This window comes from Pelobates fuscus, chromosome 5 (genome assembly GCF_036172605.1).
Source record: "Pelobates fuscus isolate aPelFus1 chromosome 5, aPelFus1.pri, whole genome shotgun sequence".
Classification (NCBI taxonomy): domain Eukaryota; kingdom Metazoa; phylum Chordata; class Amphibia; order Anura; family Pelobatidae; genus Pelobates; species Pelobates fuscus.
The window spans coordinates 174,836,452-174,859,357 of record NC_086321.1 but is presented as its reverse complement, the minus strand read 5'-3'; the positions used below and the strand labels follow the sequence as shown (position 1 = coordinate 174,859,357).

The following is a 22,906-nucleotide window of genomic DNA, read 5'->3' as shown; positions in this document are numbered from 1 at the left end:
TTCCCTAAAATTGGCCTCCGGAGGGGTTTGTTGTTTATCTCCAGTTTTTGGTGGCTGATTTAATGTGCGCAGCCTGTTTGCCATCTACTAGTTCTCCATTTTGAGCACTGTGATGATTTGCTGCTGTTCCCGTTCCATTGAGCATAACATTCTGAGATCACAAGAAGATGTTACTGGATTGCTAATACTTATTAGTATGGATATATACTTCCCAGGGATTATAGTGGATCTTCCCTACCTGCTTAGCAACAGTGTTTTATAAAGCAGCAGGCAATTATGTGTACTTCAGCAACCATGGTGTGAATAGAAGTAGCAGAAACATACATTGACCCTCTGTTTTAAAGCTAAAACAAACACATTGTCTCATATTCAATGACTTAAGAATTGAATTTGTAAGGCTTGAACCGATTTCTTATTTGTCTCGGACAAATGTAAAGAAATATATTTGTAATATTCTTTTTTTAAATTATTGATATAATTAAGATAGGTGCTTACTGGTGCCTGGTATTGAGCCTTAGCCGCTCTGTTGTTTTTCTTTTTTTTAGCATGGTAAAATTGTTTCTCACTGTGTGTATGTGAATTATAAGTATTTTTTTTTCTTTTCAAAATATCCTGTTTTATTTCTGAAATAAACATAGCTGTTTTATCTTATAGCCCTTCATTCTAATGTCTCAGTAAGGCTTTCCCTGGTCACCTGGCAAACTTCTTCCTGTTTCTTAATATAATACATGACAGCTCCTGGTCTTGATTATGGGTGGTCTGGTGAAACCTTTTCGATCGTTTTAAAAAAATTTTTATTTATAGCTTTGCTGTGGTAGGGTTTCTGCCATATGTAAACCACTTTTCCTGTGGCAAATACTACCTTATTACAGTACTGATTATGTAGTATTACCAAATCCCAACAACATGTGACTTTTAGCTATTTAGGTCCTATGAATGGAAGATCGGTCATATGAATGGAAGATACACTTGATTGTAATTTACTACCATGCAAATTTTAGGTAATTAATTTTATTGTCTTTTAATAGCCCCTTAAAGTGCCTCCCTAAGGGTTTCCCACATTCATATTAGTGAAAAGATTTTACTGTCATTTTATAGCAAGTTAATGGCCACTTAAAGTCCTTAAAAGCCCCTCGCCATGCTTGACTGAAAGAATGTATGTGAATACAGTTTAAAGTCCAGTCTTTGTCCCCTGCCATTCTAAATTTGATTATTTCCCTCAATTAATGAAAGGACGATAAAGGCAGTTGCCTGCCATTCACTAGTTTGAGCAGGGGAGTCAACACACCTCTTGGTCAAAGTAAGAAAGTAATTCAGTTTCCCAGATTCTACCCTTTCCACTCTCTAGCTTCATGTCTATACCATTGACCTTTATGGGTAGTTAAATATGTGTTGTGAATCGGAGGAACCTTGTTCATTTTAATGGCTTGTGGCTTCTGTGGGAGATAGTTCTCATTTGCTGATTTGAGCGTGTAATGATAAGCAAATCACATTTTAAAAGGTAACCTGCTGTGAACTGACCAGGGAATTGTAAACAATACGTCAAAATAGCTGTATTGAACAAATTCTCTGTTTTGCAATTGTGCAGCTATTCAGTAGAAACAAATTGTAACCTAAGCCCATCAATTCACTGCTCAAATCCCAGTGAGAATTTGTCAAGTACAGTACATGGAAAACTGATGTTTGCATCAATTTATCCACTGCAACAAACTGAGCAATCAGCCCAACAAGAAGTCGAGCTGTTAGCTACATGTCTAAATACAGGAAGACCTCATGCTTGATCTGCCATGGCATCACATTTGTGTATGTATGTGAAGCAACATTAGCCTACGTGTTATCAGCAGTCTAATAACATGAACATAATAGTTACTCTCAAGTGCACCATTTCATTTATACAGTATATTAGGTCATTACAATAGTTAAACTATTGAATTCAATGGAATTTCTTTTTTTTTTTTTTATATATAATTCTTTATTTATTGAATTTCCCAAAGTGTGACACAATTTTTTTTATCACAAATAAAAGGCAAAATTCAATACAAAATACATGGGTACAAACATACAATAGTTCTCAAAACAATGTAGGGGTCACAAAATAATCTAATCTTATTTCCATTAATGTAGTGTGACAATATCATAATATTATGAGGTTGTTTCTCATGCTGGCACCAGCATAATTAAACAAATTATGTGAGAAACCAGGTAAGAGGGAGGAAGGGGTGATTTTCTAACTACTGCAGTCTGCTAAGAAGAGTGGGGAAGAAGTTGGTGAGAGTGCTGGCGAATTCATTCCTAATATTCCGAGACAACCTCATACAATGAGGTTTGAGAGGTGGATTGCTGTATTAAACGTCTCCATTCAGCAAAGGATCTCACACGTTATGGAATGATTTGGGTGTGTCATGCAATTGTGCCATCAGTTTGTCCATATCTACTGCTTCTAATATTTTGCGGATTACAGTAGTCAGGAAAGGGGTATTACCTGTAGACCACATTCTCCTATGGGAAGACGGGTCAAGAGTGCAATTCTTACCGCCAATTTGTTTTCAGCTCTTGTAAAAATATCTTAGGATTTGGAAAGCAAGAGGGCCCAGGGGTCCATGGGATATAACTTTCCCAAAATACATGAGAGTAAGGTAGTGATGTTTTTTAATTGTTTAATTTTGGGGCAATTCCACCAGCAATGTATAAATGGGTCAACTTATCCTCAGTTCTTCCAGCATGTATCATTGGTGATGCTCGCATTTTAAACAAATTAAGGGGACTCAGATACCAACTAAAGAGCATTTCATATGTTTGCTCTTTATGAGTAACACATATAGTAAAGAAGGATATAATTCCCATATGTCTGACCAGTCACTATGCTCCTCCTGCAGTCCTAAGTTTGTTTCCCAAGCCGATATATACAGCAAGGATATTTGGGTAGAATGCATTGGAATCTGACCTTTCTGTGTTGGTATGTCAAGCAAGTACGTTCATATTCTGTAGAGGTTCCAGCTGGACAAATCATCGAAGTTGAGGCTAAACATCGTTGTTGCATATAATGGAAAAAAACAAAAGTTGTGAGAGAAAAGGAGTTAGGTAGGTTAGCATAGGCTATGAGCTCATTTTGACAGTATGAGTGGTCAAGTCTCAGAATATATCCCTATCCTCAAAACTGCCTGGGTGGGAATAATAAGTTCCTCTATATGGGCATCATAGGAGAGAAAGAAAGAAAGCTCATACTTGGTCTTGACACAATCCCACAAGTCTAAGGAATGAGTAATAGCTGGAGAGGTTGGCGGTAATGGTGGTCGATGATATTTTGGGATTCACATAGGGTAATCCCGTCCAAATATCAATTGTTCCAAATCTATCCACCATCCACCAAATCCATCCACGGCTGAATGTGTGCTAGTTGAGCAGATGTGCAATAGTGTATAAAGTTAGGAAAACCTAATCCTCCATGGAATTTGGAAAAATACATGGTTTCTCTGTGTACTTTAAGTCTTGTACTCCTCTAGATGAACCAATCAGGCTTTAAGGGGACCCTATAGTCACCAGAACAACTACAGCGTACTACATTTGTTCTGGTGAGTAGCATCATTCCCTTTAGACTTTTTGCTGTAAACACTGTATTTTCAGAGAAAATGCAGTGTTTACATAACAGCCTAGTGATAACTAGACTGGCCACTCATCAGATGTCTGCTGGAACTGCTTCCTTAATCTGTCTTGCCTCGTGTGCATTGCAACATATCAGTGTTTCCACCCTCTGCATGCAGACACTGAACTTTCCTCATATAGATTAATTGATTAAATTTATCTCTATGAGGAGATGCTGATTGGCCAGGGCTGTGTTTGACTTGTGTTGGCTCTGCCCCGATCTGCCTCCTTCACAGTCTCAGCCAATCCTACGGGGAAGCATTGTGATTGGCTCAGAATAATACTTCTGATGATGTCAGCAGACAGCTTGCAGGTCTGAGGCAGACAGGGGCTGAGCCAGCAGCTTCAGGCTTAAATACATGTAAGATTTTACTATATTTAGGGAGGCAAGAGAGGGCCAAGGGGGCTAGACAGTGGTTTTAACACTATAGGGTCAGAAATATGTTTGCGTTCCTGACCCTATAGTGCTCCTTTAAAATCTGAGCGTTTAATTGTGACTGAAAAAGTCTGGAAAGTACATAAGAATTGGAAGTTCTCAAACATAAGTCTGCAGAAACAGTTTAATGAATTATGAAGAAGAATATGGTTTTCTGCTACAGAGGTAATATAGAGGAAACATTGTAATTAGAGCTAACAAATGACCAGCATGATCTGTTTCTTTCTTTCTTCATACAAATGAAGGTTCAGAGTGACCTGTGTTAGAATATAGCAAATTAAATCCCTCAAAGTAGACACTAACTGCTGACTAAAATCACATTCCAAAAATGAGTACTCTAAAAAAGAATGATAAAGATCTGCTAGAAGTGGATTTAAACATGTAATTAAAATAATTACAAAGTCTGAAGCATTTTAAGATGAAAGGGCCAATAAAAACTTTTTACATGAATAGATTTAGGACAGTAATCCCAGCAAAATAATGTACATTTTATCTAAGCAGTAAATAGTGAATTTAGAAGTAATTACTTATTTTTGTTACTCAAAGGTACACTCCAAGCTCCATAACCATTTCAGCTCTCTGTAGATGTTATGGTGACAGGGGTACCCTGAATGGTTTGACTTTTTACATGGGATATGCTGGTAAGAAGTCAAACCATTAAAAAAAAACAAAAGTTTCACTTCTTTCAATGGAAGGGGGTAGCTGTAGTGCTTCTGATACTTGCAGCCTTACCTTTAAGTATCTGTTCATTTTCTGTGTATTTAGCTATCTTGGAATTTAATCACAATTTTAAACCATGTAGCCTCAGCAGCCCCAAGTACCTCTAAATTTTAACTGTGCAAGAAAGAGAAAAAGGTTCTTCTATAACTTAGCTAATGTTATTTTGTTCATCAGTGAACTCAAGGACAGCATCAAAATGTTAGCAAAAATATATTTAAAATATAATTAATGTAAAAAAACACTAATAATATTTAAATATGATCTCCACAAGTTATAGGCAGTTTTAAAGTGCTATGGGATGGTACATAGATCTTCCAGGTAGAGTTCTTCATGCCTCGCCATGGTGTGCACCACTGACAATAAAGGGCATGGTTAGAAAAGTCAATGGAACATATTTCGCCCTAACACAAATACTGTGCTTTTTGCACTTTTTAAATCCATGGAGTTGGCAACATTTTTGCAAACCAATCCCATCTGCATAAAACATATGCTTTTAGAATAAGTCCATTGTTTTTGCAAGGTACATGCGTCCTTAAATGAGCTGGAATTTGAGCTGGGAAATGCAAAAATAAAAATTAGTAAGCATGATCAGGCAGCAAAATAAACAACGTGTTATCTTTGTAGTAAAACGATATCCAATAAAGTACATTATTGATATTCTGTACCCATGAATATTGTACATCAGCGGTGTACAACATGGGTTCCACAGGAATCTACAGAGAGGACTGCCTAGTTATATATTATTATAGCACCCTGTATAACCGCTTGGAAGGGGAATGATTATAATTAAAATGTGAGCATTGTAAAAAAAATAGGTCTTTGCTGATCAACCGGTAGCCTACAGACTGTTATAGGCTTCTGCCTTTCTTAGTGTTAGTGGTAGATGTCAGAGACGACTTCAACATACAAGCTAATTCAACTGTAATACAGCCCTCTCTAGCAATAGCACTTGGTTTATGCAAGTAGCCGTAGGTATGTTCTTGTACAAGTCTCCTTCTAAATACATAAAAAGTGCCTACTGGTGATCAGAGAATAGATGTAGATATCATCTTCTTATCAACTTATTTTTCCTCTTACTTGCTGCCTATGCTTAGGAAGAAACACTGGAGAATTGGAGAAATGTAGCCTCATGTACATGATAGCCACCGATGATACAAGCATGGGGAAGAGGAACATAGATTGAAGGGAGGGTGTTATAGAAATTACATTAAATACAGAGGTGAGAATGAATAAAGCCAGAAATAAGGAGACCAGGATTATATTTTCAGGGGGCAGGGGGACAGGGAAGGCGTTGATGGAAAACTGAGATGACATAAAAACATAAAAAAAAGACTGAAAGCGAGACTTGTTGAAAATTAAAATTGAGAGAGAGGCAAGAAAGTAACACAAATTTATGCAGAGAGGAATAGGATGAAAAAATAAAAATTGACAGACCCAGATAGAGTAATAGTATGAAATAAAGATACATTGGAAAACGGGCAGACAATTCCAGCGTGTTAGAAAAATAGGGATGTAAAAAGAGAGAGAGAGATATGGAAAAAGGTAAGGCTTTCTTAGAGCAGCCAGACTTGAAGAAGGGAGAGTACATAAACAGGAGGAGACATGAGGGGGACAGCAGACGAAAGTGTTTGGAGATGTTGCTAGAATCAATCTTGACATACCTGTAGGTTTTACATATTGATATGGAGCTGAGACAATGCAGTGAGTCAGTACATTGTAATGAGTAGTAAAAGTATAATTATGTATTGGAACCACACTTTGTTTTTTCCCCAGGAATGACTGGTATCCTGATGTGTGCTGCTGGGCTGCCTGTCTGCCTCACCAGAGCTCCCAAACCTATTCTACATCCACCTCCTGTCAGCAAAGAGGACATCAAACCTGTCAGCGGCATTAGTGGCATCTGTCGGAAAACCAAAAAGAAGCATCTGAAGAAAAGTATGAAGCTATTCCATAAACTGTGTGCGGTTAGACAGTCAGTAGGACAATTCTTTCATGATTACCAGGCTGCATAAGTTAGCTGTAGTTTACATAACAATTAATCATTAAATAATATGTGTTAGAGCACCGACAATGTCAACATTACCCCTGTAAGTAAACAGGTCCAATTTAAAACAAATATATCTGTAGCCTCAGACCTGGTCAGGATTAGCACAAATTAAGAAACTCTGCTTCATGTTAAGAGCTATATTAATTTATTAGTAGTGTAGTTGTTGTAGTATTGTGTTGTGTAGGAAAGCAGTGGGATCATTTGTTGGTAATACATTGTGTAAACATGGCAAGAGTCCAATAACGTACTTACTACGACCTCCTGCACTTACCAGGTAAAAACCCAGAAGAAGTTGTACGCCGGTACATACAAAAAGTAAAGTCACCCCCAGATGAGGTAAGTGAATTTAAGAGAGAACTTCTTGGGAGAATTATCGTTTTGTAGAAAGAGCTCTTAATTTAACCATGGCTTCTTATTCACTGCTTCCAGATGCTTTCTTCATTTGAACCACAAATGCATTGTAAAAGTTGCCACATTAGGACTAGCCTTTTCTGCCAATGCTATCCAGTCTAAATAATACACAGTTGGTTACCAGGTATTTGCTATTTAGTAGACGAAACATTACTGCTTCAGAAATGGGGTGGTATTAAACTCGTAGTTTATCATAATTAGTATTATTATATTTATAGCAACAAATATCACAATGCCGTACTATTGAAACAATAAACCAATGAATAAATGCCATTTAGGTAAATATGCACAGAAACACAGAGACCCCCGCTCAAACAAGTTTACAAGCTAAATGTTTATAGAAATACAAAGGGATACAGCTGTACAACCTGAAAAACACAATTAAAAGTACGTAGTGTAATACAGTTAAAATGTATCAGATAGACACGTTATTGGTTACACTCACAAGATGTAGCCTTAGAGGTGCCTCCCCCGATGGCACTCGGGAACTAAGAATAAGCTTCTTATCCTCTCGTTGGTATCAGAAGCCAAAAGGAACAGGAGCAGGACCAGGTAAAAAAAACTTTCTTTGATTCCAACGAGAGGATAAGAAGCTTCTTTTAGCCTCCCACTACCATCGAGGAGGCACCTATAAGGTGATCTCACAGTCTACATATTGTGAGTGTAACCAATAACATGTCTATCTGATACATTCTAAATGTATTACACTATGTACTTTTCAGGTTGTATAACTGTATCGCTTTGTTTTTCTATGTACATTCAGTGATTTATATGGTACCTATCTGGGAAGGTTACCCAGGGAAGCTGTAACATTACCAAGTTAAGTTGTGTTAATTCCCCCCCCCCCCCCCCCTCCCCCACATATTTGTTTGCTGTATATAGCACTTTCGTGTGGTGTTTTTAGTAAGTTTACAAGCTAAATTCAATATAAAAATGTTCGTAAGACTTTCTTGGAAAAAGTAATTTCTTCTTTAATTTTCCATTGATACATTGTTGCATTAAAGGGACACTCCAAGCACCATAACAACTTAATTCTACATCGTTAACAAACCCTTATCCCTACCCTGGGAACTCTTTCCACTGTTAAAATTGTTATGGCGCCCAGAGTGTTCCTTTACACTCTTATTAGGTTTATTTAATCAACACTACTTCCACACAATTAGGGTACTTTGTATATTCCCTTAAGAATAAATTGGCTACATATCTTTATACGTTTGATATTCACTATTGATGATTGTCAATTTTCCATATCCAGATCAATAGTCAAATTAAAATGTAGTACTTGGTTGCGTCGCAGGTCATGGTAGTCTTAATTATTAGTAACCAAGTTTCAAGTAGCAGGAACACTTTTATGAGCAAACATGGTAATAAAATACAATTACAATTTAGCTAATAAACATGGCCTCGGGAAGGCTTTCAAATTGGACTTGACTGTGGAATTTAACTCATTATTGCTGAGTTCAGTTCATCCTGAACTGATTTTGTTGCTTCAATTCCAAATCACCCAAAATACAATACCAGCTCCATGACAACATTAAGAACAGTTAGGAGGAGATAGAGATTTTGGTTTGTCAAAGAGGGATAAGAAGGATATTCATTGTGACCTTTGTAGTCAGTGCAGTTGATGCTCCATTACACCGTGCTTTGTATATCTGTAATAGAGCTGAACAACCCAACATTCCAATCCTTCAAGGCTTAATTTCATCAATGCTCTAAGACTTCAAAAGAGAAGTTATAGCTCTTAACTTGGCAACAATTTTGTAAACGCCACCTATTTGTTCCACGTTGCAGGTTATATCAAATATATTATGTTGGTGGTAATAAAGCCATCATTGTTTGTTCTCAACAAAAGCACTCCTTTCCATTTTAGGATTGTACCATCTGCATGGAGCGTCTAGTCACTGCATCTGGCTATGATGGAGTTCTTAGCCACAGAGGACTACGTGCTGAGCTAGTGGGAAAGCTGGGAAAGTGCAACCATATGTACCATGTATTGTGCTTGGTGGCCATGTATAACAATGGCAATAAGGTAAGAGAAAGTTGTGCACCAGACATTTCCTGACTTTGGATCTGCTGTGATTTTTCTTTCCCAGAGCTATAATCCAAAAACTGAAGCAAGATGGATGGTATTTCTACATCAGTGATTTATAAACTATATTTAATTATATACATGACATAGGTTTAGTGATCTGCGGCACTCCGGAGGTGCGTTGGATGATTTTTTTTATTTTTTTTAATCATGTGCACAATCTATTAAATCATGCACACAGGTTTACTAAATTGTTCCCATGATATAAGTACATTGTGTGCACTGTGTACTTATGTCATGCAAAATCACTGGAGCTGCATACAATGCTGCTTGCAGCTTAAAAGTGCCACCTGAGCTTCTGAGTAGCAAAGTATAATAACCATCAGCCCAGCTATCTACTTGTCCAACCAATCAGATAAGGCAACTGATTATTATACATTGCCGTAAAGCCCTATTATTTCATGCACGCAATTTAAAAATGTTGTGCACATGATTTATTAAATTGATTCCACAATTTAAGTATGCTATATCATGTTCTATTTATCTATTTGTGTAATAGCTTTTGTGCACAGTTTTAAACATCACCTTCAGGGTTTAGCGGTGATCAATTCTTCAATTGAAGAAAATGCTCAATGACCCATTCTTCCAGTGTAATGCAGCATACACAAATAAATTCTACAAAACACCTCTATTAAACTTTCCCTGATGTGAAAGGGGTCTTTATTGTGGCAGTGAGAATGCAGAATCAGAATTAATGATGGCACTTGCTTGAGCCATGTGCCTGGGCAAACCATCGAGACACACTGAAATGGAATGGAAACCCAGTATTGTCATGGGGACACAATATGGGATTCAGAACTTGTCTACAAAACAGAGGATTGGGGATTTTAGATCATTAGATAGTGTTTGTTTTAGACAGCTGTTCCTTTGTGTTAGTTCATCATTTAAAAGCAGATATGTCGGGGGGGTGGGGCCTGACCGCCGGCCGGATCAGATGTGCTCTGTCTGAGCTCCCGCTCCAGGGCCTGAAAATCGGCCCAAATTGGAGGTCAACCATGACTATTTCTCTATACCGGTGATCATACTGACCCCCCTCTCTCGGGTCTCCGGCCGACGTCTCGCTCTCCCCCCCCCCCCTTTGGACCGGGGGAGTCATCCCGGTCTGCAGGGGACCAGCAGAACACCAATCTGGGCATAAACAATCGCCTGAGTGAGGAACATCCACGTACACCATTCCACAAGATGGCCGCCGCACCCAGCCATGTGCGCGGACCGCCAGTGCAGGAGAGCAAATCGAAGGGGAGCTAACCCAACACCACCATGACAACCTTCCCCAGGTCTGTGTTGGCGGACTACACTGGGCAAACTAAGGTACAGGTTGCGGGCACCAACCAGGATAAAATGGGGGGTACACAGAGCTGGACCCCACTGAACAGCCCCGATAAAGCAGACCTACAGGGGCCACCAGACCCTAGAACTGCCGGTCCCAACAAGACAGGTCACAGGGACCGAAACCCCAAACTACCCACCTTGCACCCGTACAGAATCAGCCCACCCCACCAGCCCGGGCCTGCGACACCACAACTACCGCCACACGCCAATAAAACAGCGCAGGGCAACACCACTGCACCACCGGGGCACAACAAGAGGCACCTACCAAACAAGCACAGGGCTGGAGAGGGCCCCGACAACCACAACCCCTCCAGATGGCGATCCATCATGGCATAGCATCATGAAACACCCAGAAGAGGCACACTCTCATACTCTACCAAGCCAGAGTGCCCCACATGCAGAATACCCAAGGCAGGGCGCCAAACAACCTCCCCACAGATTGGGAATCGGATAAGCGTGTAAAAAGACACGGTCTGTCTGCTGGCTGACCGCGGTAAAGACACCGGCACAGATGAACCTTAAATCCTACTCAACCTGGCGGACTCTTGTCACTAAGCTTCCATCCATGGACATTGACTTATGCTCGTAACTATTTGCCCTAGCATCAACTCCAACTATGCTTAGCCAGACACACTGCCTACAGATAACGCAGTATGATATACACAAAGCACCAAGTGAGGAACACACTAGAAAAATCACACTAGCAAACCACAGAGCTTAGACACCCAATTTAAATAGAGAAAGTGTTACCATGCTTAACCCTACTGTAAAAATGCACAGATTGTTAAACTCAAAGTCCACCTATACCCTGCTAATACACTTAAGCTTGTACACTTATGCTTGTTCACCTACTCCGATTTAACTTAAACCATATTGCTCATAGCTTGTTTACTTTATCGTTACCTTTTTCATTTAAAAATGTATGCATACCCAACATGCCACAATATTGTTATAATCTGAGCCTGCTGATGCTGTTGTGGCGATACAGGCACTGTTGTACCTACCTGCATACAAAAAATAAAGAATAAAACAAAAAAAGCAGATATGTCTTGTATATGCAATAGCAATATTAACATATTCTTGCTGCATATAATAACTAACAAACATTTGGTGTTTCTCCTTCCAGGATGGAAGTTTGCAATGTCCCACTTGTAAGGCCATTTATGGAGAGAAGACTGGAACACAGCCTCCTGGGAAGATGGAATTCCATGTCATCCCTCATTCGCTGCCTGGGTATCCGGAGTGTAAGACCATACGGATAGTGTATGATATCCCTAGTGGCATACAGGTAAGAACCAAGTGGTTTCAGAGATGTGGGTAGAGAGAAATGAATTGTTGAGCACCCTATATTCTCTTAATAGACATGAGAAATAAAGAAATCCCCTTCAAGGGATTATGTATTATGAAGTATTTCTTGGGCTGTCACAGGGCAATTAATTTGGGACATCATAATAATAGTAAAAATTACTTTGTCTTGATAGGGACCAGAACATCCCAACCCTGGAAGAAAGTTCACAGCTAGAGGATTCCCACGCCACTGCTACTTGCCTGATAATGAAAAAGGGAGGAAGGTAAGAAATGATCAGGTTAGAGAGACATGGAAACAAGCCGCCAGTTAACATGTCACGTTTAAAGCAATGTATGTGTCACGGCTCACGGCTGCACGTGGTCGCACCCGATTGGTGCGACCACGCTGACAGGTTGGAGGAATTACCTGTTCAGCAACGAGCCGGGAGCCGATCCGCTGGGGTATGCTTCCTCTCCACACGCGGGATCCAAAATGGGGCCGAACACAAGGTCGCAGCCATTTGTAGCTCCGCCTCCAAAGGTCACGTCGACTGTCGATGCACACGCATGTTCTGGGGTCAGTGGCCAAGCTTTGCCCAATCACAGCTCAAGGAGGGATATTTAAACCCCTAAATTTCCCTAGCTCATTGCCATGTCGTGGTTTCCGTTCCTGGTATCCGAGAGTGCGTTTTTTGTCCTTGTTATTAATATTCCTGGTATTTGACTTTGGCTATTCCTGACTATTCTAATCTTTGGTTTCCTGGTCTTGGCTTTCTTATCGATCATGTGTATGTCTGGCTTCCTTGACCTCGGCTTTCACTTTTCTCTGTCTTTTAACGTATTAATCCGGCCACTCTAAGGACCGGTCTATGTTCTGTCAATGTTCTATTCTATGTAGATGTTACATAGTTTTGCGTGTTGGATACATTAGTAGTCGTGAAAGTATGGCATATTGCTCACATTCGTGCTGATCAGTAGATTGGAAATATCAACAAAAATAAACATGGAATTAAAAACCATCTGTTTGTCTTTGCGGCTGCTTGTGGTTCTTAATTAAGCTTACGTTTACTAAGGCAAATGTAAGAGTTTAGCATTAGGGTTAGAGTGTTAAAAATGGCAAATTTTTAATGATATGTTCATGCTTAGAGGAATAATTAAGACAAACTCAAATGGTTAAAGTAAGGTTTCCATATTTTTTTATTCACACCGTGCCTTTATTGCTATTAAGGTAATTCACTAAACAACAAATTATAAAGAATTTAAAGAGAATTGTAAACTTAAGGCTAATTGGAAAAGAAAAATCTGCACACACACATTTACTGCACACAAAAATCTGCACACACACATTTACTGACAGAGACACACTCAGTGACAGACATACATACACACTCACTTACAAAACATACAGTCTCACTGACAAACACACACTCACTAACAGACATCACACAGACTCACTAACACACACAAACTCAGTAACAGACACACACAGTAACACACTCACTGACACTCACTAGCAGACACACTCAACAGACACACTCACTGACACTCACTAGCAGACACACACACTAACACACACTAACACACACACTAACACACACACTAACACACACTAACACACTCACACTAACACTCACACTAACACACTCACACTAACACACTCACACTAACACACTCACACTAACACACACACACTAACACACACACTAACACTCATACTAACACACACACACTAACACACACTCACACTAACACACACACTAACACTCGCACACTAACACTCACAGTAACACTAACACACATGTTTTTTTTTAAATGTAATCCCCCCAGCCTCCTTACCTTTTGGAGTGCTGAAGGGATTCCCTGGGGTCCAGTGGTGCTGCTGGGCTCCTGGGCGGGCAGTCAGGCTGGCCGGCGCGCGATAGGGAGCACTCTCCCCTGAGTGCTTCCTCTTAAGCTCCCTCGCTCACCGCATACTGATGCCGAAGCCGGAAGATGACGTCATCTTCCGGCTCCTGTATCAGTGCGGTGCGCGAGGGAGCTGAAGAGGAAGCACTCAGGGGAGAGTGCTCCCTCACGCGCCCGCTGGACCGGCCGTGGGGTGACAGCAGGGCCAGCCTCGGGGGGCCCTGAGGTGGTCAACTCCTGGGCCCCCCCAGGAGAAGAGGCTGGCCACAGTGCGTACATACCGGGTCGCAGGGGCGGCCGGGCCCCCTGGTGGGCCCGGTCCGGTCGCAGCTGCGACCCTGGTATGTACGCCACTGCCCTGACTGTTTAGGGTGATCATTAATGGTCCAGATGTAAATATGAATGTCATTGGCATACTTATAGAGGTACAGAGTTCTTAAACATAGACATAGAAACGACATAGACATAGAAACATACAATGTGACGGCAGAGAAGAACCGTTCGGCCCATCTAGTCTGCCCAATTTTCTAAATACTTTCATTAGTCCCTGGCCTTATCTTATAGCTAGGATAGCCTTATGCCTATCCGACGCATGCTTAAACTCCCTCACTGTGTTAACCTCTACCACTTCAGCTAAAAGGCTACTCCATGCATCCACTACCCTCTCAGTAAAGTAATACTTCCTGATATTATTCTTAAACCTTTGTCCCTCTAATTTAAGACCCTGTCCTCTTGTTGTGGTTTTTCTTCTTTTTAATATGGTGTCCTCCTTTACTGTGTTAAATGCCCTTTATGTATTTAAATGTTTCTATCATATCCCCCCTGTATCATCTTTACACATATACATATTAAGTTCAGCTAATATTGTGGATGGATGTTAAATATTATTAGAATGTTTTTTTCTGTAAATGTTACTATATTTACATAGTGATTGTGCTAATAATTTGGGATACTAATTATTGCTTATTAATATATAATATTTGTGTTTTGTCTTGGTGGGTAGGGGGGCCTTCCCTGTGATTAAAAGTTAACTAAGCCTTTCTTGCTTAAATAGATTTGTCTGCTTTTTAGCATCAGATTTGACTAACAGTACTGTTGCCAGATGGTCAGCAGAGGAGGTGACTTCATCAAAATGATGGTTTTGGGCCAGGGAGTACAAGTTTACACTGCAGGGCTGAGTCATATTGGCACACTGCTCTTCCAAGGAGTGACAATTAAACTACACAGAGCAAAGGAGGAACAATAATACGCTGTTATAATAGTAACAAACAAACAGTTGAAATGAACAACTTATTAATAAAATAAAAACTTTTAAAATATATCTATATAGCCATGCCATTTTAAAGCCTGTTTGGAGCCAAAGTCAAAACCCTCTCTAATAAGCATATAAATCATAAATTATAGGTCAACCTGGGAAAGTGTACTCTGTATAAAGATGGCATGAAAAGCAAAACACCAAGATATAGTGGAAAAGAAACAAGCTCCCAAATTCCTATACAAAGGTCCTAGTTGCAGAACCGCAGATCAAATCTTAACGGAACTCTCCAGACAAATAAAGCACTTCAGCTTGCTGGAAACCAGCAATTTTATAATTGGCAGTAAAAACGCCTCCATAGCTGTCACCCAGAGAGGTAGGGAGGTGTGTCCACTTGTTCCTCTAAGATAGAGTTTACTGTGTTTCACCCTTCTCGATTAACCATACTACAGCTCATTGAGAAGTTCTGGAAAGCCACAATCACGTTCATGTGTGTACAGGCTCGTGGCTCTAGCACAGAGGCCTCTGAGTGAGGGACACCAGAAAATACAGCATTGCCCTGATCCTTAGTTCACTCATGATGTGACCTATGTTCAGGGCCAGACTGGGGAAAAAATTAGGCCTGGGCATTTTTGAATCACAGCGGCCCACTGAGAAGGGGGCGGGCCAGAGAGTTTTGTCATCACCAATGACAAGCACACCCCCTCTCAAAGTGAGCATTCAGAGTGTATGTACAGGATCTAGGGTGTGCGTATAAGGAATTTAATGTGTGTAAGGGGATGCACTATGTGGGGGAGGGGGGGTGCAGGGTGTGCACTGTGTGTGTGAAGGTTGCACTGTGTGTGTGTGAAGGGTGCTTGTGAGGGGTGCAGTGTGTGTGTGTGAGGGGTGAAGTGTGTGTGTGTGTGTGTGAGGGGTGCAGTGCGTGTGTGAAGGGTGCAGTGTGTGTGTGTGAGGGGTGCAGTGTGTGTGTGTGTGTGTGTGAGGGGTGGAGTGTGTGTGAGGGGTACAGTGTGTGTGCGCATGTGTGTGTGCATGTGTGAGGGGTGCAGTGTGTGTGCGTGTGTGAGAGGTGCAGTGTGTGAGGGTTGCAGTGTATGTGCCTGTGTGAGGGGTGCAGTGTGTGTGTGTGGTGCACTGTGTGTGTTTTGGTTGCTCTGTGGTGTTTGGGGTACAGTGTGGTGTTTGGGTTGTAGTGTGTGTGTGAGTGTGTGAGGGGTGCAGTGTGGGATTTTGGGTAGTTTGGGGTGCTGTGGGGTAAAAATAATAAACACACATATATATATATATATATATATATAAAATGTTCAAAGTCTGGCACTCTACCTTCAAATAAAACCGCAGAAAAAAGCCTCGGTGCTGCCCAGCGTGTATGTATATCCAAGAAGAAAAGAGAGCACTCCAGAGGACTTGTTTGAAGCAATTTATTCCGTGAGGAAAATCGTGCAGAAAATCGACGTTTCGACCCGCAGGTCTTTATCAAGATACAAAAACAAGTGCAAGCATATCTTTATATACCCTAAAAGATTAAGGAGTGATTACTTACCCTGAATAAGATGTGCACCCGAGAGCCATGTGTGTTCGATGAGCTGTGATTGAAAAACCCGCACTGGCTGTTCCGTCGGTGTATAGTGACGTCACCAATAGTGCGACGGGGCGGAAAAAGGACGTGAACGTGCGTCTGAGTAACCCAGGGCACCAAGTGTGGGCAAAAACTTCCGTGATGTGTGTGAAGTGTGAAGATTAAGCCAGTTATAGATGCATGAGAAGAAGATATTCATTAATAAAACCACATATTGGGTTGGGCTTGTACTGTTATGAATAGACATATTACTCCTGCAAATAGGTTCATCCAGTGATGAACAACGCAATGCGTATGTGAGTTGAATACAAAATGGGAATCATAGAGGATACTGATCAAAGAGAGACAAGTGCGAACAGATAGAGGACCCAGATTATAGAGAGTGTGTAAAAAGATGGGAAAGGCGGGGGATGTGACAAAAAGTAGGTGAAACATAAGGACATACAACCACAACGTGACCAAAACAATGTGCACATGAACTGATCTGTATAGAGGAGTCCAGGGGTACTAAGCGGGGTGTATGGAAGTGAGAAAAGGACTGGACAGGTAGTGAAGTGCCATGTGGGAAGATATTATGCAGCTAGTGGTAGAAGGCTAGGAAGCCAAGTGTTAGGTGTAGAGTTAAAGGAGAAGTGGTGAAATAGGAGGAAAGGTGACAGGAAATGAAATCCCATATAGCGTCTAGTATGCGATAACCAAGTAGATGCATAAAGTTGTGTATGCATGGACCAAACAGGGTCCTGCCCTGTAAAACGAGCGTGTAACAATGCCCAATTTACCAATAAACAATATTATATGGACTGGAGGCAGATGAATGAACAGGACGTGAGGAGTAGATATTAAGCATAAAAATAAAGAAGGTAAAAAAGTAAAATAAAATGAAATGAAATAAAATAAATAAAAAAAATAAATAAAAAATAAAATAAAAAATAAAATAAAAAAATAATAAAAAATAATAAAAAATAAATAAAAAATAAATAAAAAGTAAAAAATAAAAATAAAAATAAAAGATAAAAAATCTGTACAAAAAATAAACAATATATAGCATCTAGTAGTAAAGGGATGCTGGGATTGCGAGAATTCAATATCACAAAAATGAATGAAAAATATATAGACAATCTATGAGAAAATAAATAAATAAAAATAAAAATAAATTAGAATAAAATGCAAAAAAATAGAAATGAATATGCAAACCTATACAAAAATACCATGGACGACCTTAATAGAAATATATCAATGCCAAGCGTACATGATGGTGTCCGAGTTATTGGACACATGTCAAAAGATGCAAAAAGAATGCATAAAAAATTCAAAAAATTCAAAAAATTCAAGTTAGTTGAAAAAGTTCAAAGACATGAGGGGGCTCAGCGAGTGTCCAAGAACGCATGGAGGGAGATGTATTCATTAAGTCCCCTTGGGTGTACGGTGTCTAGCGTCTTGGTCCAGTATGCCTCCCGTTGGAGCAGGATCCTGGATCGATCACCCCCCCTGGACAGAGGGGGGATGTGATCAATGGCTATGAATTTGAGAGTGGGTAGACGGTGGTTCATCTCTAGGAAGTGTTTGGCCACCGGTTTTTCTGTTTTATTATCCCTGAATGCCGTCATAATGCCTGACCGGTGTCCCCGCATTCTGTCTCTAAGCGTGAGATCGGTTTTTCCCACGTAGTATAGTCCACAGGGGCAGGATATTAGATACACTACGTGGGTGGTGAGACAGGTGATGTGGTGTTTTATGGGGTAACGCTTCCCTGAGTGTGGATGGGCAAACGAGGAACCTGTGAGCATATGTCCACAGGTGACGCAGTTGGTGCATTTAAAGCAACCCGTTTTGCTGTGGGCTTTTAGTGTCACATATTGATCAGGACAGTCGTTGTGAACCAGAATGTCCCTGAGGTTGCGGTTTCGTTTGAAGGCTATACGAGGAGGCTGTGAAAAAGCCGAGTGGAGTGTAGGGTCCGCGGATAGTATATCCCATCGTCTGCGGATAGCCTTGGCGATTTGGTCACTAGCCGTATGGTATAGCAAGGGAAGAGTTACAATCTTAGGTTTGTTGGATAACGTCGTGGGTTGTGTGCGGGGCTTGTCATAGATCTCCCAGGCCCTCTCCAGTGATTGTTTCAATGTTGAGTGAGAGTATCCTCTTTTCAAAAACGCCTGTTGCATCGACGTGATCTGTGTCTTGGTATTATCCATGTCTGAGTTATTCCTCAGAACTCTGAGGAATTGTGAGGTCGGGAGTGATCTCTTGAGTGCCCTGGGGTGGAAGCTTGTTGCGTGTAGTACCGTGTTGCGGTCCGAACTTTTTTTGAATAGAGTGTATCCAATGGATTGCTGGAAACGGAAGATCTCTACATCCAAAAATTGTATCGTCTTGATGTCACAACAATAGCTGAGACGTACTGGTGAGGTAATGGTATTGAGCTCTTGGATCATGCTCTCAAAGGACGAGGGGGGACCTGACCATAGCATGAGGATATCGTCCACATACCGAAGATATAAAATGAGATTGGACTGATATTTAGAGAGTATGTGTTTCTGTTCATAAGAATACATATAACTGTTGGCGTAGTTAGGGGCTATGGCAGATCCCATCGCCGTTCCTGTTTGTTGCACATAAAAAGATTTCTCAAACCGAAAATAATTGTTACTTAAAGTAAACTCGAGACATTCAAGCAGAAACTCAATGGGGGGTCCCGTGTACAGATCAGATTGGATGAGGACCTGTCTCATGGCTTCAAGCCCGTCAGTATGGGGTATGATAGTGTAGAGGTTTTTTACATCTACCGTTGCCAGAGTGATGGGACCTTCTGGGAGGCTGACTTGTTTAAGGTGAGCAAGTAGATCTTGTGTATCCTTAAGGCATGTGGGAATTGATAACGTGGGCATTTTGCAATGATGGTCAATGAATTTGGCTAATGGTTCCAGAATTCCGCGTCTGGCGGAGACGATGGGGCGTCCAGGAGGGTTGCAGGCATCCTTGTGTACCTTTGGTAAGGTGTATAATAGAGGAATTTTAGGATGTTGGTCAACCAGGTAGTTCGCAGTTTGATCATCGAGCCAACCGGCCGTGGCGCCTCTATTGACCAAGGCTTGTAATTTCAGAGTGATGGACTTGGTGGGATCAAAAGAAATTTTCTTATAGGTGGTCGTGTCGAATAACTGTCTGAGAATTTCCGTCCGGTAGGATGCATAATTCTGTATAACAATTGCTCCGCCTTTGTCGGCGGGTCTGATGGTAATCGTGGTGTCATCAGCGAGGTCCTCAAGTGCCTTGTGCTCCTTCATTGTTAAATTATGTGGAGCCGGTGTGGGGTTTGAAATAATTTGGTGTACATCATGCTTTAATGTATTGGAAAAGAATTTAATAGAGGGGTGGGTCGTTTTCGGTTCCCACGTGCTCTTTAAGCGAAGATGGTTTTTTGACTGTGAAGACGAGTTAGGTGCCAGTGCTTGTAAGTTCAAGGTACGTTCCATCTTGTACAAATCAATGTCAGTTTTGAACGTGTCCACTTTTGGGGTTGGAACAAAGGTGAGGCCTTTTGATAAGACTTTGATGTGTTCCGGATTCAAAGTCTTGGAAGATAAATTAAAGATAGGCGTTAGTTCTTCCTGTTCGTTACTCTTGGCCGTGTGCCGGCATACCTTGCCCCCCTGTCCTCGTCTGGTGATTTGGGGTTTCTTAGGTCTTTGCGCCCTCTTGTGTTGAATCCCGGAGGGTCGTTGGAATGTTGGTCCTGGGGAAAAAAAGGTGGTCGTGTGGATTTCCTGGAGGGCATCTCTGAGGTGTCCCGAGGCATTCCCGCTCCCTCTGTTTCGGATGTGGATTCGGCAGAGCTGGTATCGATTGACAAAAATTGTGGTTTGCGAACTTTCTGTTTGTATCTGGCAAAATTAGGTTTGCGTCGTTCACCACACAACCAGTGGTAGACCTGGTGGTGGGTGTAGTCGAAATTGACCCGTTCCAATTTTTGTTTTTTAAACCTAATTAAATCGTTCCTGTATCTCGTAATTTCATCTTGCAGTTTAACCATGTATTGGGTAGAGGTCGCAGCTGTTAACGTAGATGTGTGTAGTGTCTCGAATTTATTGATGGAGTCCTTGGTGAAGATAAGTTCACTTCTTACTTCCTCCACTACTATCAGCATCCAATCTAATGAACACTTGTTCGAGATGCCGACCCATTTTTTGCAGAATTCAGGGTTCTGGCGTCCAATCGTGGGGGAGTTGCGGACTCTAAATCCTCTGGGGATACGTTTGGCCCGATAATAGTCGGAAATAAAAATGCCATGGAGGTCCAGGTCTGTCTCTCGTCGTTTTAGCTTGGTCAAATCGTTATACAGATCTCTAATGGAGTCAGTATGTGTTAATTCAGTTGTGGTGTTAGGCCATAGTATTTTGTCAGCGTCCTGTTCATTTAATTGCAGAGTCTCTGCTATTTCAGAAAGGGCTCCAGCCCTTAATAAGAAATCTTCCATGTCTCTTTAACAACAGCTAGGAGCGTGAACACACTTAATCAGAGTGGTGTATACCTCCCAACAAACATATATTAATTATGGAACTCTAAAAATGTTCCCATGGAGGTGCACAGATAGTGTATCGCCATACACTTTAGAAATATAAATAAAATGTTCAAAGTCTGGCACTCTACCTTCAAATAAAACCGCAGAAAAAAGCCTCGGTGCTGCCCAGCGTGTATGTATATCCAAGAAGAAAAGAGAGCACTCCAGAGGACTTGTTTGAAGCAATTTATTCCGTGAGGAAAATCGTGCAGAAAATCGACGTTTCGACCCGCAGGTCTTTATCAAGATACAAAAACAAGTGCAAGCATATCTTTATATACCCTAAAAGATTAAGGAGTGATTACTTACCCTGAATAAGATGTGCACCCGAGAGCCATGTGTGTTCGATGAGCTGTGATTGAAAAACCCGCACTGGCTGTTCCGTCGGTGTATAGTGACGTCACCAATAGTGCGACGGGGCGGAAAAAGGACGTGAACGTGCGTCTGAGTAACCCAGGGCACCAAGTGTGGGCAAAAACTTCCGTGATGTGTGTGAAGTGTGAAGATTAAGCCAGTTATAGATGCATGAGAAGAAGATATTCATTAATAAAACCACATATTGGGTTGGGCTTGTACTGTTATGAATAGACATATTACTCCTGCAAATAGGTTCATCCAGTGATGAACAACGCAATGCGTATGTGAGTTGAATACAAAATGGGAATCATAGAGGATACTGATCAAAGAGAGACAAGTGCGAACAGATAGAGGACCCAGATTATAGAGAGTGTGTATATATATGTGTATATATATATATATGTGTGTGTGTGTGTGTGTGTGTTTGTATTATTTTTTAATTATTATATTTATGTCCCTTCTTACCTTTGCCTGGGAGGGGGGACCTTGTTGTCAGCCATGGTGGTCCGGTGAGGAGTGAACTCTACTCTGCAGTTCCTGGGGTAGAGATCACTCTCACAAGATAGGAGCGTTGCCATGGTAACCGCAGCAACGCTCTGGCCTCCTAAGACGAATCCAGCGGAGCTGCAGGATAGAGCTCCCTCGGGTCCTCTCTCCCTCCCTCCCCTGCCGCATCTCAGTGTCTGTGGGCCCGTGGGGAGATAGTTTGTCTCCCCACTGGCCCATGAAGGCACACAGCAGGGCTAGCGCTCTAATAGAGCTGACTCTGCATGGGCCGGGACGGTAGATACACTGATCTCCCCCTGTCGGCCTCGGCCCATGGTCATCACGACCCACCAGTCAAATGCCCAGTATGCCCGATGGCCAGTCCAGGCCTGCCTATGTTTAATCTGTACATTGTAGTAGCAAGATCACTCTCTAAAGAATAGATTCCAAAATATAATATAAGGTTCGCAATATGTTTCCTGGTTGACTCTCTGGGTTGTACATTCAGCCACTGGCTCACCCAATGCAGGCCAGATTTGCATGATCTCAGGGGCCTAAATACTTTACTTTCAATATATCACTATTATTTTTTGTAATCTGTGTTAGAAGGTGTGAGCATAGGGTGTGAATGCAGCTGTAAATACATGAATGGGGTGTCTGGATTTTTGTATGCAGTGTTTTAAACGTCTGTAGTGTAGGGATAGGTGTTGAAGGGATGGTCTAGATTACAAAATGATTATTTTTTTCATACTTTTGAACAAAGCAGGTAAAAATATATGAAAAATAATATATATAT

At 41.2% G+C, this 22,906-nt stretch overlaps 1 protein-coding gene across 2 annotated transcripts in view; it reads left to right on the top strand.

Moving 5' to 3' along the window:
• Positions 1 to 22,906, top strand: part of DTX1 (deltex E3 ubiquitin ligase 1) — a 117,194-nt gene that overhangs the window by 90,915 nt on the left and 3,373 nt on the right. For both annotated transcript variants that reach the window (XM_063454736.1, XM_063454735.1), the window contains exons 5-9: positions 6,572 to 6,733; positions 7,120 to 7,181; positions 9,127 to 9,285; positions 11,804 to 11,965; positions 12,159 to 12,248. In XM_063454736.1, the coding sequence (XP_063310806.1) occupies positions 6,572 to 6,733; positions 7,120 to 7,181; positions 9,127 to 9,285; positions 11,804 to 11,965; positions 12,159 to 12,248 (635 nt within the window). The remainder of the gene's footprint in view (positions 1 to 6,571; positions 6,734 to 7,119; positions 7,182 to 9,126; positions 9,286 to 11,803; positions 11,966 to 12,158; positions 12,249 to 22,906) is intronic.